This window comes from Bufo bufo, chromosome 9, assembly GCF_905171765.1.
Source record: "Bufo bufo chromosome 9, aBufBuf1.1, whole genome shotgun sequence".
NCBI lineage: Eukaryota > Metazoa > Chordata > Amphibia > Anura > Bufonidae > Bufo > Bufo bufo.
Genome location: NC_053397.1, coordinates 191549471 through 191568138, shown reverse-complemented (window position 1 = coordinate 191568138; position 18668 = coordinate 191549471). Strand labels below are relative to the sequence as shown.

At 44.5% G+C, this 18668-nt stretch overlaps 1 protein-coding gene across 4 annotated transcripts in view; it reads right to left on the bottom strand.

Moving 5' to 3' along the window:
• The window catches only part of LOC120979751 (protein transport protein Sec16B-like), a 269654-nt gene that overhangs the window by 186732 nt on the left and 64254 nt on the right, over positions 1-18668 (bottom strand). For all 4 annotated transcript variants that reach the window (XM_040408708.1, XM_040408707.1, XM_040408709.1 and 1 more), the window contains 3 exons: positions 16745-16820; positions 14147-14279; positions 3286-3440 (listed from right to left, as the gene is read on the bottom strand). In XM_040408708.1, the coding sequence (XP_040264642.1) occupies positions 3286-3440; positions 14147-14279; positions 16745-16820 (364 nt within the window). The remainder of the gene's footprint in view (positions 1-3285; positions 3441-14146; positions 14280-16744; positions 16821-18668) is intronic.

Below are 18668 nucleotides of genomic sequence, written 5' to 3'. Positions count from 1 at the left end.
CTCCCATTCCCCTTGTCCATTGTGGATTTTCCTACACATCCTGATATTGTTAGCACTGTTGGTATATAGTGTAAGTATAGTGTGTATAGGGGCAGACCCTACTGACAAGGGGAATAACTAATTGTCAATTTAATCATAGATGTTCAGGAGGGATTAGGCTCCATTCACACGTCCGCAATGTGTTTTGCGGATACACGGAGACACGGATCCGCAAAACACGGAAAGCGGCAATGTGCATTCCGCATTTTGCGGACCGCACATTGCCGACATAATAGAATATGCCTGTTCTTGTCCGCAATTGCGGACAAGAATAGGACATGTTCTATTTTTTTGCGGAAACGGAAGCACGGATGCGGAAGTGCGGATCCGCAAATGTGGATGCGGACAGCACATTTCGTCCCCATAGAGAATGAATGGGTCCGCACCCTTTCCGCAAAATTGCGGAAAGGATGCGGACACATTTTGCGGACGTGTGAATGGAGCCTAACAGAGGAGGAACAGCTCGGGGTACAATGTTATTTCACAGAACATGAAACCATTTACTAAAATGTACATGTGTCAGGAGAGCAGGTCCTCTTTAGCCCAACAGTTTGCTAAGTCATGCTCTGAAGCACTTAAAGGGAGACCCACAGGATAGGGCATAACAGGATAGGGTTGTGGGAGGCCTGACCACCCACAACCCTAATGATCACGAGAACGTGGGACTCCTGAAATTAATGGAGTGGCAGGTCGAGCACATGCCAAGTATAAGCGCTCGCTATTTCCAGCAGTCCCAAAGAGATGAACCGAGTGGCAGTACGCTGCTGCTCAGTTCATTTCAAGGATATGGAGCCCACTTTCTTGTGATCTGTGGGGTCCCAGTGGTCAGACCCCTACTGACCTTACAGTTATCCCCTACAGTGATGGCCAGTTTGCAGTGTTCGCCGACGAACACATGCGATCTGCCATCTTTATTCCCAAGTCCGGCGATGCAGAGGTGTGCCTGCGCCGCGAGCCGCTCTGAAACACATGCGGTCACCGGGAGCAGGCAGTTCCGAGAACAGCCTTCATCGGGATAACCTAAATAGCCCCAAAAAAAATTATGCACAGGGCTTATGCACACGAACGTATTATCTTTCCGTGTGCTGTCCATTTTTTTGTGGACTGTATGCGGAACCATTCATTTCAATGGGTCCGCAAAAAAAAACGGAAGTTGCATTCTGATTCCGTATGTCTGTTCCGCAAATGAATAGAACATGTCCTATTAGTGTCCGCATTACGGACAAGGGTAGGACTGTTCTATTAGGGGCCAGCTGTTCTGTTGCGCAAAATACAGAATGCACATGGATGTCATCCGTATTTTTTGTGGATCAGTTTTTTGCGGACCGCAAAATACTTACGGTCGTGTGCATAAGCCCTCAAAAGGTTATCCTGGAAAATATAATAATGACTTATCCTCAGGACAGGACACATCTACGGGGGACCAAGTCCCGCCAATCAGCTGTTTCAAGGAGTCCGGAGCTCTGGTGAGCGATGCAGGCTCCTGGCAGCTTTCCAGGGACAGTGCCGTACATTATATAGTGGCAGTGCTTGGTATTGCAACTAAGCCTCATTGGCTTGAATGGGACTGAGCTGCAACTAGGCCATGTGACTGATGTACAGTGATGTCACTGGCCTAGGAAGAGGCTGGAGCGCTCAATATCTCTTATAACAGCTGATCGGTGGGGATCCCTGTGTGGCAACCCTGCAGATCTGATACTGATGACCTCTCCTGTGGATAAGGGCTCATGCACACAAACTTTTTTTTTTTTTCCTTGTCTGTTCAGTTTTTTTTTAGGCCCATATGCAGAACCATTCGTTTCAATGGGACCGCAAAAAAACGGAAATGACATGTGCATTCCGTGTCCATATGTCCATTCCGCAAAGAAATAGAACATGTCCTATTCTGTTTTGCGGACAATGACAGGCATTGTTACAATGGATTTTTGTCGTATGCATGAGCCCTAAGTCATAAATATATTTTCCTGAATAACCCCTTTAACAGGGGCGTAGCTATAGGGAAAACAGCCGCTTTGGGGCCCAAACTCAGCAAGGGCCCACCCAGGAGGAGGACTAAAAGATTTTGGTGTCAGGGCCCCCTCAACAGTATTATAAAAATGACATTATATACAGAGACGCTGTAGGAAATGGACGGAGCGGTTGCCGGGCCTCGTCTGACTAGCGATCTTGACTAGCCACAGCAGTGGGGGTTGCACGGGAGAAGGGGGTTGCGAATTACTTGGGGTGACCCCAAAAAATTGCAGTGGGGCACAGTCATTTCTAGTAACGCCACTGCCCTTTAAACGTCTATGTCACAACTTTGGGATTATGACTATGTGTCCAGTTTGAGGCCTGAAACGTGTCATCACCCGATGAACGCCATTTTAAAGTGTATCAAATAAGTAATGGTGCTGGGAAATTTCTTGGACCAGAACTTTAAAAATTATATAACAAAAGAAAGAAATGAAATAATAATTACAAACTATAAGGATAACAAACAACCCGAAGTTGCCCAAGATATACGATAACTGTTGACTGGGTACATGTCTAGCTTGGTTAAAGGGAACCTGTCACCGGGATTTTGGGTATAGAGCTGAGGACATGGGCTGCTAGATGGCCACTAGCACATCCGCAATACCCAGTCACCATAGCTCTGTGTGCTTTTATTGTGTAAAAAAAACTACTTGATACATATGCAAATTAACATAAAAGAGTCTTACTTGTGTGACCAGAGAAGAGTCATATTTTCAAGCTCTGACTCATCTCAGGTTCATTTGCATATGTATCAAATAGTTTTTTTCCCACAATAAAAGCACACAGAGCTATGGGGACTGGGTATTGCGAATGTGCTAGCGGCCATCTAGCAACACATGTCCTCAGCTCTGTACCCAAAATCCCGGTGACAGGTTCCCTTTAAGCATGTATATATACCATTAGATGAGAAGAAGTGGAAATAAGCGGCTTTCAGACACCTCCGGGGTCACTAATCTCCAGGGAAAACAAATCCATCCCGTCAGATCCTTACTTTCCCTGACATCAGCCTCCTCCATAAGTCTGCCAGACCCCAAAGATAGTAAACTGTAGGTGAGCAGGCTTAACGTAATCTCTGTACATCATTGTCCTTGATGAACAGTGATGTGAGAGGTGGAAAAGATAAGCAAGATGCACACAACCGCATATATAGGATTTAGTACCGAGGACGATAAACTAGATAACATTCACGACCTACTGTATTGATTTCTATTATCCGAAGTTATTTCCATTTACCTCCATGCTGTGAATCTCCACAAGTGCTGGTTGACCTTCATTTGGGAAGTTGGGACAGACCCTTATCAATTGCCCCTGGGCCCCAAAACACACAGAGACATGGGGCAACGAGAACTTCATCGGAGCTGTGGGTTGTGGAGTTTGCTCCAAGGTGTCTTTAAACAGATCAGAAAAGTAAAGGATGAAACATCAAAATGTGAGCCATCTGCAGATGTTCTACATAATAGAGCAGTATGAAAAAAGTATATTTTATCAATTATACCGCCACCCAGGTCTGCGATGTATAGTTAAAGGGCATCTGTCAGCAAGAGCAAACCAATCAAATCAGCCAAACAGTCCGGTAGGGTTGTTCCTGCTGATTAAAAAGATATCTGTCTTGTGAAAATCGGATGTGGCATACCTGAGAAAAAAGTCTTTCATTCTTTAGGTAAATGAGGGCTTTAGTGTGCTGAGGGGTGGGGCTAACACTGGAAAATTGAGGTCAGGAGAAGCCCTCATTTGCATAAATACATTTCAGGAACTCGTTTTCTCAGGAACGACACAGCCGATTTTAACAAGACAGGTATCATTTTAATTGGAATTGTCAACCCTACCTGGTTTAATGGGGTTGATCCTGCTAACAGGTGCTCTTTGCAGCTAACCTGTCACCATGAAAATGCTGTGAAATCATCAGGCAGCATGTTATAGAGCAGGAGGAGCTTAAAAAATTGGAAAAGATTGCTAAATGTTTTTAACGGGAAAAGATACAGTATAGTCTGTAATTTATTCATATAGACTTATATATAGTTATCTGGGAAAACATATATAAAAAATCTAATGCATTCAAGTAAATCTCTAGTTCTTCTATACTTAGGAGTCCAGTGGGTAGTTCTACTCTACGCTATCTCAGTATGCACACTGATATAAGAATGGCTGTCACTTACTGATAGCACCGCCCACTGGACTCCTAAGCACAGAAAAAACGGAGCATTACGTTAATAAATTATCTATTATATTAATTTTATTGCTACAAAATGTTATATGACTCTGCTCAGCTCCTGCTGCACTATATCATACTGCACTGCATGTTAATGGTTACAGGTTCATCTTAACCACTTCAGCCCCCAGTGCTTAAACACCCTGAAAGACCAGGCCACTTTTTACACTTCTGACCTACACTACTTTCACCGTTTATTGCTCGGTCATGCAACTTACCACCCAAATGAATTTTACCTCCTTTTCTTCTCACTAATAGAGCTTTCATTTGGTGGTATTTCATTGCTGCTGACATTTTTACTTTTTTTGTTATTAATCGAAATTTAACGATTTTTTTTTCAAAAAAATGACATTTTTCACTTTCAGTTGTAAAATTTTGCAAAAAAAAACGAGATCCATATAGAAATTTTGCTCTAAATTTATAGTTCTACATGTCTTTGATAAAAAAAAAATGTTTGGGTAAAAGTTATAGCGTTTACAAACTATGGTACAAAAATGTGAATTTCCGCTTTTTGAAGCAGCTCTGACTTTCTGAGCACCTGTCATGTTTCCTGAGGTTCTACAATGCCCAGACAGTACAAACACCCCACAAATGACCCCATTTCGGAAAGTACACACCCTAAGGTATTCACTGATGGGCATAGTGAGTTCATAGAACTTTTTATTTTTTGTCACAAGTTAGCGGAAAGGAGAAGTTGAGGAATGTGTTTTGGGGTGTCTTTTTACATATACCCATGCTGGGTGAGATAAATATCTTGGTCAAATGACAACTTTGTATAAAAAAATGGGAAAAGTTGTCTTTTGCCAAGATATTTCTCTCACCCAGCATGGGTATATATAAAATGACACCCCAAAACACATTCCCCACCTTCTCCTGAGTACGGAGATACCAGATGTGTGACACTTTTTTGCAGCCTAGGTGGGCAAAGGGGCCCATATTCCAAAGAGCACCTTTCGGATTTCACAGGTCATTTTTTACAGAATTTGATTTCAAACTCCTTACCACACATTTGGGCCCCTAGAATGCCAGGGCAGTATAACTACCACACAAGTGACCCCATTTTGGAAAGAAGAGACCCCAAGGTATTCGCTGATGGACATAGTGAGTTCATAGAACTTTTTATTTTTTGTCACAAGTTAGTGGAATAGGAGACTTTGTAAGAAAAAAAAAAAAATCATCATTTTCCACTAACTTGTGACAAAAAATAAAAAATTCTAGGAACTTGCCATGCCCCTCACGGAATACCTTGGGGTGTCTTCTTTCCAAAATGGGGTCACTTGTGGGGTAGTTATACTGCCCTGGCATTTTCCAGGGGCCCTAATGTGTGGTAAGTAGGTAAATGACCTGTGAAATCCGAAAGGTGCTCTTTGGAATGTGGGCCCCTTTGCCCACCTAGGCTGCAAAAAAGTGTCACACATCTGGTATCTCCGTACTCAGGAGAAGGTGGGGAATGTGTTTTGGGGTGTCATTTTACATATACCCATGCTGGGTGAGAGAAATATCTTGGCAAAAGACAACTTTTCCCATTTTTTTTATACAAAGTTGGCATTTGACCAAGATATTTATCTCACCCAGCATGGGTATATGTAAAATGACACCCCAAAACATATTCCCCAACTTCTGCTGAATACGGAGATACCACATGTGTGACACTTTTTTGCAGCCTAGGTGGGCAAAGGTGCCCAAATTCCTTTCAGGAGGGCATTTTTAGACATTTGGATACCAGACTTCTTCTCACGCTTTGGGGCCCCTAAAATGCCAGGGCAGTATAAATACCCCACATGTGACCCCATTTTGGAAAGAAGACACCCCAAGGTATTCAATGAGGGGCATGGCGAGTTCATTGAAAAAAAAAAATTTTGGCACAAGTTAGCGGAAATTGATTTTTTGGATTTTGTTCTCACAAAGTCTCCCTTTCCGCTAACTTGGGACAAAAATTTCAATCTTTCATGGACTCAATATGCCCCTCAGCGAATACCTTGGGGTGTCTTCTTTCCAAAATGGTGTTATTTGTGGGGTGTTTGTACTGCCCTGGCATTTGAGGGTCTCCGCAATCATTACATGTATGCCCAGCATTAGGAGTTTCTGCTATTCTCCTTATATTGAGCATACGGGTAATGAGATTTTTTTTTTCGTTCAGCCTCTGGGCTGAAAGAAAAAAATGAACGGCACAGATTTCTTCATTTGCATCGATCAATGTGGATGAAAAAATCTCTGCCAAAAAAAGAAAAAGGAGGGGAAAGGCGTCTGCCAGGACATAGGAGCTCCGCCCAACATCCATACCCACTTCAGCTCGTATGCCCTGGCAAACCCGATTTCTCCATTCACATCAATCGATGTGGATGAATAAATCATTGCCGGGATTTTTTTTTTTTATATATACAAAGTGTTTGCCAAAGTATATGAACACCGCCACCTCCTCAGCTCATATGCCCCGGCAAACATATCTTTTACTGCAGAGGAGAAATCTCGTCTTGCAGCGCCGCATACACCGACTTGCGTGTAATCTGACAGCAGCGCAATGCTTCTGTCCGAATGCACATCAGTGCTGCAGCTGGTCGATCGGTTGGTCCACCTGGAAGGTAAAAAAAACAAAACAAAAAAGAAAAAACCAGGCCGCAAAGCAATAACTTTATTAACTTTAGAACAGAACATATTAACTTTTTTAAACTTTTTTAACTTTTTTACTTACCGGTAATTTTTTTTTTGTTTAGTTTTTTTTACCTTTATAGAACAAACCTCTCCTTCCCCATGGGACAATGTGCAAAGCGCAAATCGCCCAAAGATGTGGCGAAGTACGTTATGCACTTTATCCCAGGTGAAAGGAGAGGTTTGCAGCAGCTGAGAGTAAAAGGGCCCTAATAGCCCTGTGTGCCTGTCCTGTGAGATGCAATCCCTATGCTAGGTGTACCTGTGTGTGGTACTTCCGGAAACACTCTCCATAGCATAGGGCAGGGTGGTCCGGACAGTCAGGACAGAAATAGCGGGTGTCACGCCTTATTCCACTACTGCTACAGACACGACATCTTTTTCGGGGTGACGGTTGGGTTGAGGTACCAGGAACGACACTGGGGAAATGTCGCTCGTGTAGACGGCTAACTACACTGGGGGATGGGGCCACGGAACCTCCTGGGTAAAGGAGGTTCTCGATGATCTCTTCCTGGAATTTGAGGAAAGATCGTGTTCTCCCAGCCTTACTGTAGAGAACAAAACTATTGTAGAGCGCCAATTGAATTAAATATACAGACACCTTCTTATACCAGCGTCTGGTTCTGCGGGAAACTAAATACGGAGACAACATCTGGTCATTGAAGTCCACCCCTCCCATGAGCGCATTATAGTCGTGGACACAGAGGGGCTTTTCAATGACACGGGTTGCTCGCTCAATTTGGATTGTCGTGTCTGCGTGAATGGAGGAGAGCATGTAAACGTCACGCTTGTCTCTCCATTTCACCGCGAGCAGTTCTTCGTTACACAAGGCAGCCCTCTCCCCCCTTGCAAGACGGGTGGTTACAAGCCGTTGGGGGAAGCCCACGCGACTAGTTCGCACGGTGCCACAGGCGCAAATCCGTTCTAGAAACAAATGCCTAAAGATGGCCACACTTGTGTAAAAATTGTCCACATAAAGATGGTACCCCTTGCCGAATAAGGGTGACACCAAGTCCCAGACTGTCTTCCCACTGCTCCCCAGGTAGTCAGGGCAACCGACCGGCTCCAGGGTCTGATCTTTTCCCTCATAGATCCGAAATTTGTGGGTATAGCCTGTGGCCCTTTCACAGAGCTTATACAATTTGACCCCATACCGGGCACGCTTGCTTGGGATGTACTGTTTGAAGCCAAGGCGCCCGGTAAAATGTATTAGGGACTCGTCTACGCAGATGTTTTGCTCGGGGGTATACAAATCTGCAAATTTCTGGTTGAAATGGTCTATGAGGGGCCGAATTTTGTGGAGCCGGTCAAAAGCTGGGTGGCCTCTGGGACGGGAGGTGGTGTTGTCGCTAAAATGCAGGAAACGGAGGATGGCCTCAAATCGTGCCCTGGACATAGCAGCAGAGAACATGGGCATGTGATGAATCGGGTGCGTTGACCAATATGACCGCAATTCATGCTTTTTTGTCAGGCCCATGTTGAGGAGAAGGCCCAAAAAAATTTTAATTTCGGAAACTTGGACTGGTTTCCACCGGAAAGGCTGGGCATAAAAGCTTCCCGGGTTGGCGGATATAAATTGTGTGGCATACTGGTTGGTCTCTGCCACGACTAAGTCCAAGAGCTCCGCAGTCAAGAACAGCTCAAAAAATCCCAGGGCCGAACCGATTTGAGCCGTCTCAACCCGAACTCCAGACTGGGCGGTGAAAGGGGGAACTACAGGTGCGGCTGAAGTTGGTGACTGCCAATCAGGGTTTGCCAGCACCTCAGGGATTCTAGGGGCTCTACGGGCCTGTCTGTGCGGTGGCTGCGACGGGGTAACTACTGCACGTGCCACCGTACCAGCTTCAACTGCCCTTCTGGTGCTCGCCACGTCACCATGTTGTACGGCAGTGCTGGTACTAGGTCCAGGGAGGGCTGCGCTGCTGGTGTATGCCTCACCACGTGATCCGGCAGCGACAGCCCCACTCTGCTGCTCTTGAAGCGGATCCTGCATAACCTGTGGTCTAGCGACACGGGGCCGGGTACGCCTGGTGCTGCCAGGGACCTCCACCTCCTCGTCCGAACTTTGGGTCAGAGAGCCACTGCTTTCCACAGGTTCATATTCTGACCCGCTAGATTCATCAGATGAGGGTTCCCACTCCTTATCCGACTGGGTCAGAATCCTGTAGGCCTCTTCAGAAGAATACCCCCTGTTTGACATTTTGGACTACTAAATTTAGGGGTATTCCCTGAGACTACCCAAGAAAAAAAGCAAACCTGTCTTACAAAGGGGAGGCTAGCGAAGTACCAGAGGCCGCTGCGGTTGATAAAAAATATCAAAACTGATTTTTTTTGCGTGTAAAATGAATGTGCAGTGATCAAAAAATATATATTTTTTGTCACTGCGGTGGGGCGGGCGTGGGTGAACGCACGTGTGGGCGACCGATCAGGCCTGATCGGGCAAACACTGCGTTTTGGGTGGAGGGCGAACTAAAGTGACACTAATACTATTATAGATCTGACCGTGATCAGTTTTGATCACTTACAGATACTATAAAAGTACAAATGCTGATTAGCGATACGCTATTCAGCGAATAAAAGTGACTGCGGTGCGGTGGGCTGGGCGCTAACTGACGCTAACTACCTAACCAAGGGGCCTAAACTATCCCTAAAACCTAACAGCCAATACTAGTGAAAAAAAAAAAGTGACAGTTTACACTGATCACTTTTTTTCCTTTCACTGGTGATTGACAGGGGCGATCAAAGGGGTGATCAAAGGGTTAATTGGGGTGCAGGGGGGTGATCAGGGGCTACAGTGAAGTGTTTGGTGTACTCACAGTTCAGTCTGCTTCTCTGCTGGATCCAACCGACGAAAAGGACCAGTAGAGGAGCAGAGAAGCCATATAACAGATCATATTTACTAATATGATCTGTTATATGGCTTGTGATTGGATTTTTTAAAAATCGCCAGCCAATGATCGTTGCTGGCAGGCTGGTGACGAACTTGTTCTTTAACTTTTGCCGGCCCGCGATGCGCATGCGCGGGCCGGCTTGGAGCGAAATCTCGCGTCTCGCGAGATGGCGCGTATATGCGTACAGCGGTCCGGAGGTGGTTAAAGGGTTTGTCCACTTTTTTTTTTAAGACACCCTACCCTCCTCCCAGGATGACTGGACCGCTGTGGTGAGCATACTTACCTGATCCCCGCCGCTGGGTACTGTCTCCATCGCTCCCCTTTGTGCAGTTCTGTAGCAACATCCCTGTTGACACGGGTCAAGCGGCCACGAAAGCCAATGACTGGCAACGGCGGTGAAGTGCCACCCATGTGTCATGTCACTGGATGACATGACACATGGGTGACACATGACTACTTGCGGCTAGTCACTGGCTGTGGTGGTCACATGAGCCACGCAAAAAAGGATGTTGACGCGGTTAGCTATGGGACAGCGGTGCACGAGAGGGAGCGATCGACCCAGAACCCAGCAGCGGGGATCAGGTAAGTATACTCACTCTGAAAAAAGCACAAGAAAGGTGGACAACCCCTTTAAATGGCATCTGTCAACAGATTTGTACCTATGAAACTGACTGACCTGTTACATGTGCAGACGGCGCAGCAGTTGCAGAGAGAGCTCAGCCTCTAGGTGTAATGGTAACGCCCCCATTGCTCTTAGAGGCTAATTTGCATATATTAAAGCATCATTTTTTTCTCAGCAATGTGGGCACATATGAACACGGGACCAATACAGATGCCTTCACCTGCCAAGTGCACATGCAACAAGTCAGCCATTTCATAGGTACAAAACTGCTGACAGATGCCCTTTAATGCACTGGAACTGACCCGCGGCTCTGTAGCAAGCACCACCATTTATTTGCAAGGTATTGACCTGGCATTGACGACTAGAGCATGGATTGTTTTGTCCAGGATTACCTAGATTAACTTGGCTTTTACTGTGAGAATCTGAGACTGGCTGAGATGAAAGGCAAGGCTCGCAATGGTTTTATTAAAAAGAAGGCATGTTGGTTAATTTGTATAATAATTCTGCAGCAAAGGCCTTCTGGGTATTGCAGAAATCTGAGAGTAACGGCAATGATTAAAGGGGAGATCTAGCATTTCCTTCTCGGCTTTTGTGATATGTGGCTCAATAGTCTGGGTTTTTTAATTTCCATAATTAAATGTTGTTTGATGTCTTTCACTTTGAATTATATTGCATTTTAAACTTTTATTAAACACCACTTAGCTGGTTTTAATATTATGAAATAGCTCTGTCCTTTTCATAACTAAATCTTCCGACATAATTATTTTTTCTTTCCATCACCTCCTACACATCATTCAGACAACATTCAAGTGCCCGTATGAAGCACCGGAAATGACTTTTATGCGACAGGTTGTTATCCGATTTGCGAAGTGACTGGTTTGGCCACATCTCACTAGGAACCCGTGCCAATTATACACAGAAAGCACAGCAATATTTCACATTTAATGGGAAACACAGAACAGAAAATACAGTTTTACAAAATGGACCCAACTTGAGCTAAAACGCATACCCCAAGGCTTTTTTTTTTAGCTAATATTCATCTACTCATTTTCTAAGGTTTTTAGTAGAGATAAGCAAAGTTTCGAAAAAAAATTCGGATGCTTCGCCGAACTTTAACAAGAAATTCAATTTGTTACGAATTTGTTTGTCACAAATCTCTTTCATTTGTATGGAGCGGGTGCAATGATCCCCCCCCCCCCCCCCCCGTCATTTAACCCCTCAGATGCCACGTTCAACGCTGGTCTGTGACTCACATTAAGCCTTTCAGGGGTTAATCAGAGGCTAAAAAAAAAAATTATAATCTCTCATCCACTTGCTCGGGGAGAGGCCGTCCGCTCCCGTCTTGATTGAAGAAAACCCGCTAAAGGACCTGCAGCGAGGGTGACGACTTCACCACGTGATCACTAATGATGTCACCGCGCACGCCCAGCGTGATCACGTGGTGAGGTAATCACGCTCTCTGCGGGTCCTTTGGCGGGTTTTCTTCAATCAAGATGGGTGCGGACGGCCTCGCTGCAAGCAAGTGGATGAGGTGAGTATAATTTTTTATTTTCAGTCACCATTTTAGGAAAAATTGATTCGCTACCATGAAGCGCAAGAAAATTTGCTTTGTGACTAATCAAAATTTTCCTGAAATTCGGATCGAAGTCCACTTCGGATACTTCGATTTGCTCAACACTAGTTGTTAGGGTAGAAGTCCTCCGTTGGATGCAAGGGCGGACTCAGAACTTAAAGTGGCCCTACCCTTATTGTAGGTAGGTAGGAGGTAAGAACATGGCAGATATTGATGACCACCAAAGAGGGACAGCTACTGGGGAGGTATTTTGTGCTGCACTACAGTATTGCTGACCCCATATACTTGAGTTCCCCTGCCTTTGGTCAATTTGGACCTGCCTACAACATGGGCCCTCTTTTTTTTTTTTTTTGTTTTAACCAGAGCCACTTTAAAGGGGTTATCCCATGACTGATGTAAAAAATGAAGATCAGATGTCACATAGTACATGACAAAACTACAACCAGCCCTGTACCTCACATGGATCCAGAGATCTCCCCATTCCATTGCTCTGCTATAGTTATATCAAGTTGACCACTCAAGTAGGGTGTCCTTTCTGCTGCAGCTCCTGGGGCGTGTCTATTCTGCTGAAGACACTACTACACACATGGACCCAAAACATACAATACGTGCAGACACTTTATACCATTATTTACAAGTAGTCTTTTGGACTAATAATTGCCTATTTTCACATATGATTCTAATCGTTTTTGCTAAAACGTGACTTTTAATACAGTATGTGCAAATGTTTTTAAAAGACCTAATAAATCTCTTTATCAGTTGTGCTGCATTCCTTTTCTTCACTGATTAAATATATAGCGCTGTTGTGTTCACAGCGCCTGCTGCAGCCCATGGCTCCAATAGGAGCGCTGTGAAGACAACAGCGCTATATATTTCATCAGTGAAGAAAAGGAATGCAGCACAACTGATAGTTTTAAAGAGATTTATTAGGTCTTTTAAAAACATTTGCACATACTGTATTAAAAGTCACGTTTTAGCAAAAACGATTAGAAGCATATGTGAAAATAAGGCAATTATAAGTCCAAAAGACTACTTGTAAATAAATGGTATTCTGCTGAAGCTCTCTCCCTATGATAACTCAGGAGGCAGTTGAAGGATGAAACTGAGCATGTGCGGCCATCTCAGTGAGCAGGACAAAGAAATAAGAAGAAAACAAACAGCAGGTGGCGCTATACAGATATGTTTTATTGAATAACTCAGTGGCTATGCTAAATTTTTAATTACATGCAATTACAAAAGTATTCAGATCCAGGTGCTGGTCTGAAAACTGTAGAATATTTTTCATGGGACAACCTCTTTAAGATCCCAGTCCAATTCTACAGTGTAAGGCCTCATGCACACGACCGTTGTTGGGTTCCGTGTCCGTTGTTCCGTTTTCCGTGATTTTCTGCGGACCCATTGACTCTCAATGGGTCAGTTGAAAACTCGGAAAATGCACCGTTTGTCATCCGCGTCCGTAATCCGTGTTTCCAGTCCGTCAAAAAAATAGGACCTGTCCTATTTTTTTCACGGACAACGGTTCGCGGACCCATTCAAGTCAATGGGTCCGTGAAAAAACACGGAGGCACACAAGATTGTCATCCGCGTCCGTGATCCGTGTCCGTTTTTTTCCTATCATTTTCAAGGCAAACTTGACTTTGATTTTTTGTTCACTTTTCATGTCTGGTGATCCTCCAAAAATCAAGGAAGACACACGAAAAAAAAAAACGGAAACGGATCACGGAACAACGGAACCCCGTTTTGTGGATCGTGAAAAAATACGTGTGCATGAAGCCTAAGTAGCCGGAAGAAGAAAGCTCTGTCCACTGTATAGTTTCCAACATCGGCGTCCTGCAGCTCAGTTCCCATTCATGCTAATGGAGCTGTCCTACACTAACCCGCACAGCCACTAGACAGTGGATGGAGCCTTCTGCTTCAGACCATGCTGTGTAATTTCTAGCACCAGATCGGTGTGGGTGCCAGAAGTCAGACCCACCACCAATTTGATATTGATGAAACATCTTGAGAACTGGCCATCAATAGATAAGTCCTGTAAAAAACTCTAAAATAAATTTACAGACAGACATTAATTCACAAAAGATTTGATTGTCCAGGTGAAATGTTGATTATATTCATTATTAAAACAATCAGAAACGTCAATATGTATTTACCATCTTGCAATGGATTCCAGGAGTCGATCAAGTCTGCTGGATCCTGCATGTACTGACTCAACTCATAGCTACTGGACGACATGCCAGAGTCCCGGTACTGGGACAGCAAACTGGGTTCTGTTGAACTGAAAGACTAAGAGAGAAGCAAGGTATAAGCAGGTTTCATCATGTTCAATGAAGCCAACACTGAGAGATGTTCTCAGCTCTAGTCCCAGTGAAAAGGAGCTTGTTTCATAACTATTTACCTCCGTGGACATCTAGAAGAGACGGCCTCAACGTTCTGTAGGTAGTGAGCGACTTTGTAATACAACAGATGGTGTGTGGCGTCAATACGTATTACAACTGTGGAGTCTGAAGCTATCTTTGATCCTGGCTATTGCAGCAGATGTCAGTTTGGCTACTGTGGTGATCATGTGGGCACCGTTCCAGAATGAACTTCCAGAATTAAGTCTATGTATGATCACTCTGAGTTAAGAGGTTAAATGAATCAAATATGGCTGATTGTAATGATTGCTATGATATCTCAAGTGACAAAAGTACACAATAGTATCTGGAAGGAATAGTATGCAGGACAACCAGTAAGGAAGGAGAAGAGTGAGGAAGCAACTCCATGTACTCCATTCCTCACAAGACTGGACTAAAGAGATAGGATGAGAGCATTGGAGTCAATAAGATATGCTGCTACCTAAGCTAATTAGACTTTACTGCAGTGAGGGGAATACTGTTAAGACATCCTTCACACTTGGACACAACGCATATCTCTAAGTGCTGTGTTACACAAACAAGACCATTGTGGGAATCACGCTCTGTGTGTCAGAGTGATCCTCCATTCTGGACTTGCAGGAGAGCACGGCATTATCATGATTTATAATGCTATGTGCCTCTGCTTGACCTTTCTTCTACAGAATCGGTGACCTAAAGTATGAACCTGTAGAAGGAAGGTCAAGCAGAGGCACACAGCATTATAAACCATTATAATGCCGTGAGCTCCTGCAAGTCCAGAATGGAGGATTACACTCGCAGAGCATGATTCCCGCAATGGACTCACTGCCCTAAGCCTCTTTCACACGAGTAAGTTTCCCGTCCAGGTGCGACGCATGAAGCAAATGCATAGCATCTGGACAGAACCATGACCCGTTCATTTTAACGGCTCCGTGCGCATGAGCGTCGTTTTCATGCATCATCTCTGCGTTCAGGAAAAATCGCAGCATGTTCTATATTCTGCGTTTTTCACACAGCTCTGGTTCCATAGAAGTGAATGGGGCTTCAGTGAAAAACAGACTGCATCCGGATGCACTGCGTTTTTCACTGATGGTTTCTAGGAGATTTAGATTGTTATTGTTCAGGTTGTTTTTTTCACACGTGTGAAAAACACATCAAAAGTGATTGAACCCGTGCGGAAAAAACTGAAACACTAAACGCAATCTCAGGCAAAACTGACTGAACTTGTATGCCAAACCATCAGTTTGTTCGTGAACAGATCCTGACACAATCCTTATTGTTTGTGTGAAATAGGCCTAAAACCTGTATGGCCTACGTTGTGAATTACAGGCACAATTGTAAAAATGAGATTGCGAGCCATGGATTCTGCAGGAAGAGACAGGAGAAAGATAGAGAGGAAAGAGTACAATAATTTCCATCTGGGGAGATTCGTACTGTATATTGTGGGAACTCTGTTTTTACTATCATTGGATGTACTACAACTCCCATTTTGCGCTATGGTAAAGAGAGATGTTTATTCTGTTAAACCTGTTCTGGTTCCCGACTCCTGCACCGTACACTAGCCATTGCACTCTACACACCCTGCTTTGCACCCATACAAACACTTAATAATATCACAGGCACCCCAACTACCATTAGGCAGGAGCCCAAACACCAGGTTGTGGACACAAAGGGTGCACCTTTCTTTCACTGCATGGCCTAGGGACCAGTGTTGTGAAGAAAGCCACAGTGAGTGACTGTAAGAGCCAGAGCCACTACCACTCCCATCCTTCGCTCTCTCTCTCTCCCTCCTCCTGGGCTTGCTGCATTTCTTCCATCTTGAAGTATTTGGCCATAATCTGGGTATACACATAATGGGGCAAGGAGGGATTGGCTACAAAGGATTACAACCTGTGTTCCCACCAGAGATCTGGCATGGCGTACTTCCCTCTTCCCACTAAAATAAACATGAGCTGAACATACATGTTTATGGTGGTGTCAGGAAAAATAGCTGCTTTCCTTATGAGTGTTTGGCCATCAGTTAGGGCCAATCTGGGTCCTCTATGTACCAGAGGTGCATGAGTTTTGAATAGCATCCTTCCCCCTTCTATGAATCAGGTTTATCAAGTTGGAAGCTCTTGAAAGTTCCCCCATAAACTTCTCGTTCCTCTCCAGCTCTAAGTTAAGCACAGCTATAAGACATTTCTGTAGCTTGAGGAGATATGGATCCCAGGTGACCCCAGTTTTCCCTGAATGGAAATTCTTGGGAAGAGTTGGGCTGCCACAAAGATATTAGACTGTTGGTAGATCCCATGAAATCAGCGTGATCTATCGACAACCTGATGTCTATGGCAGCATTACTAATGTCATTTTGACCAGACGCTAGAAGGTCCTTACCTCCAATCTATCCACCGCAGAGTCACATCTCCTCTCTGCTGGGTGCCAGGCGCTATCATTCTCATAGCGTTGCAACCTTAACCAAACAAGGCAAATGTGATTGTGATTCATTAGAAGTATTCAAATGGACATAAATAGTATTAGAAAATGATATTCATAAATACTATTGACAGGCTGGATTTTATAGATTATCCAAAGAAAAATTAAATGAATATTACAATAATCCCCTAACTTCCAGACCTCTCAGATTGGCGCTGGTAATCATACTTACCTGATCCCTGGCGCTGGGTCCCAGCTCATTAGCTCCCCGACCCTGATCCATATAAACTTTCGATTTGACGTTCCTGCAGCCAATTACTAACTGGTGCTCCCCTCGCGTCATGTCAAACGGTCATGTGATGCAAGGGTAGCAGATCACTGCCGTGGCCAGTGATTGACTGCAGCAGCAGATTACATGCAGGGACCCCAGACAATCTGCAGAAACGGGGGTGTTTTTACCCCCCAAAAGAGGGTGAATACTAATGAGTGCTTCCATTATAGAAGAGCTCATTAGTACAGTAAGACCGGGGAGCAGTGAATACATAGCTCCTTGTGCTGGCCATACTCACCAGTCCCTTGTCTTCTTCACGCTGTGTGATGTCAGGTCACAGCACAGAGCTGCAGGAAGAGCGCTGGATCTCTGGAGTGGTGGCAGCAGTGTCCGGAAAAGGAGAGGTGAGTTGTTTATTTATATATTTTTTGTCTGATCTGAGGTGTGAATAACATTGGGGGTCGGAATGAGGGTCTGATCTGAGGTGTGAATAACATTGGGGTCTGATCTGAGGTGTGAATAACATTGGGGTCTGATCTGAGGTGTGATTAACATTGGGGTCTGATCTGAGGTGTGATTAACATTGAGGTCTGATCTGAGGTGTGAATAACATTGGGGTCTGATCTGAGGTGTGAATAACATTGGGGTCTGATCTGAGGTGTGAATAACATTGGGGTCTGATCTGAGGTGTGAATAAAATTGAGGTCTGATCTGAGGTGTGATAAACATTGAGGTCTGATCTGAGGTGTGAATAACATTGGGGGTCTGATCTGAGGTGTGAATAACATTGAGGTCTGATCTGAGGTGTGAATAAGATTGGGGTCTGATCTGAGGTCTGAAAAACATTGGGGTCTGATCTGAGGTGTGAATAACATTGGGGGTCTGATCTGAGGTGTGAATAACATTGGGGTCTGATCTGAGGTGTGAATAAGATTGGGGTCTGATCTGAGGTGTGAATAACATTGGGGGTCTGATCTGAGGTGTGAATAAGATTGGGGTCTGATCTGAGGTGTGAATAAGATTGGGGTCTGATCTGAGGTGTGAATAACATTGGGGGTCTGATCTGAGGTGTGAATAACATTGGGGGTCTGATCTGAGGTGTGAATAAGATTGGGGTCTGATCTGAGGTGTGAATAACATTGAGGTCTGATCTGAGGTGTGAATAACATTGGGGATGTAATCTGAGGTCTGAATAACATTGGGGGTCTGATCTGAGGTGTGAATAACATTGGGGTCTGATCTGAGGTGTGAATAACATTGGGGGTCTGATCTAAGGTGTGAATAATATTGGGGTCTGATCTGAGGTGTGAATAATATTGAGGGTCTGATCTGAGGTGTGAATAACATTGGGGGTCTGATCTGAGGTGTGAATAACATTGAGGGTCTGATTGGGGGTCTGAATAACATTGGGGATGTAATCTGAGGTCTGAATAACATTTGTGATTTGGTTTTAGGTCTGAAAAACATTGGGGGTCTGATCTGAGGTCTGAATAACATTGGGGGTCTGATCTGAGGTCTGAATAAGATTGGGGGTCTGATCTGAGGTGTGAATAACATTGGGGGTCTGATCTGAGGTCTGAATAACATTGGGGGTCTGATCTGAGGTGTGAATAA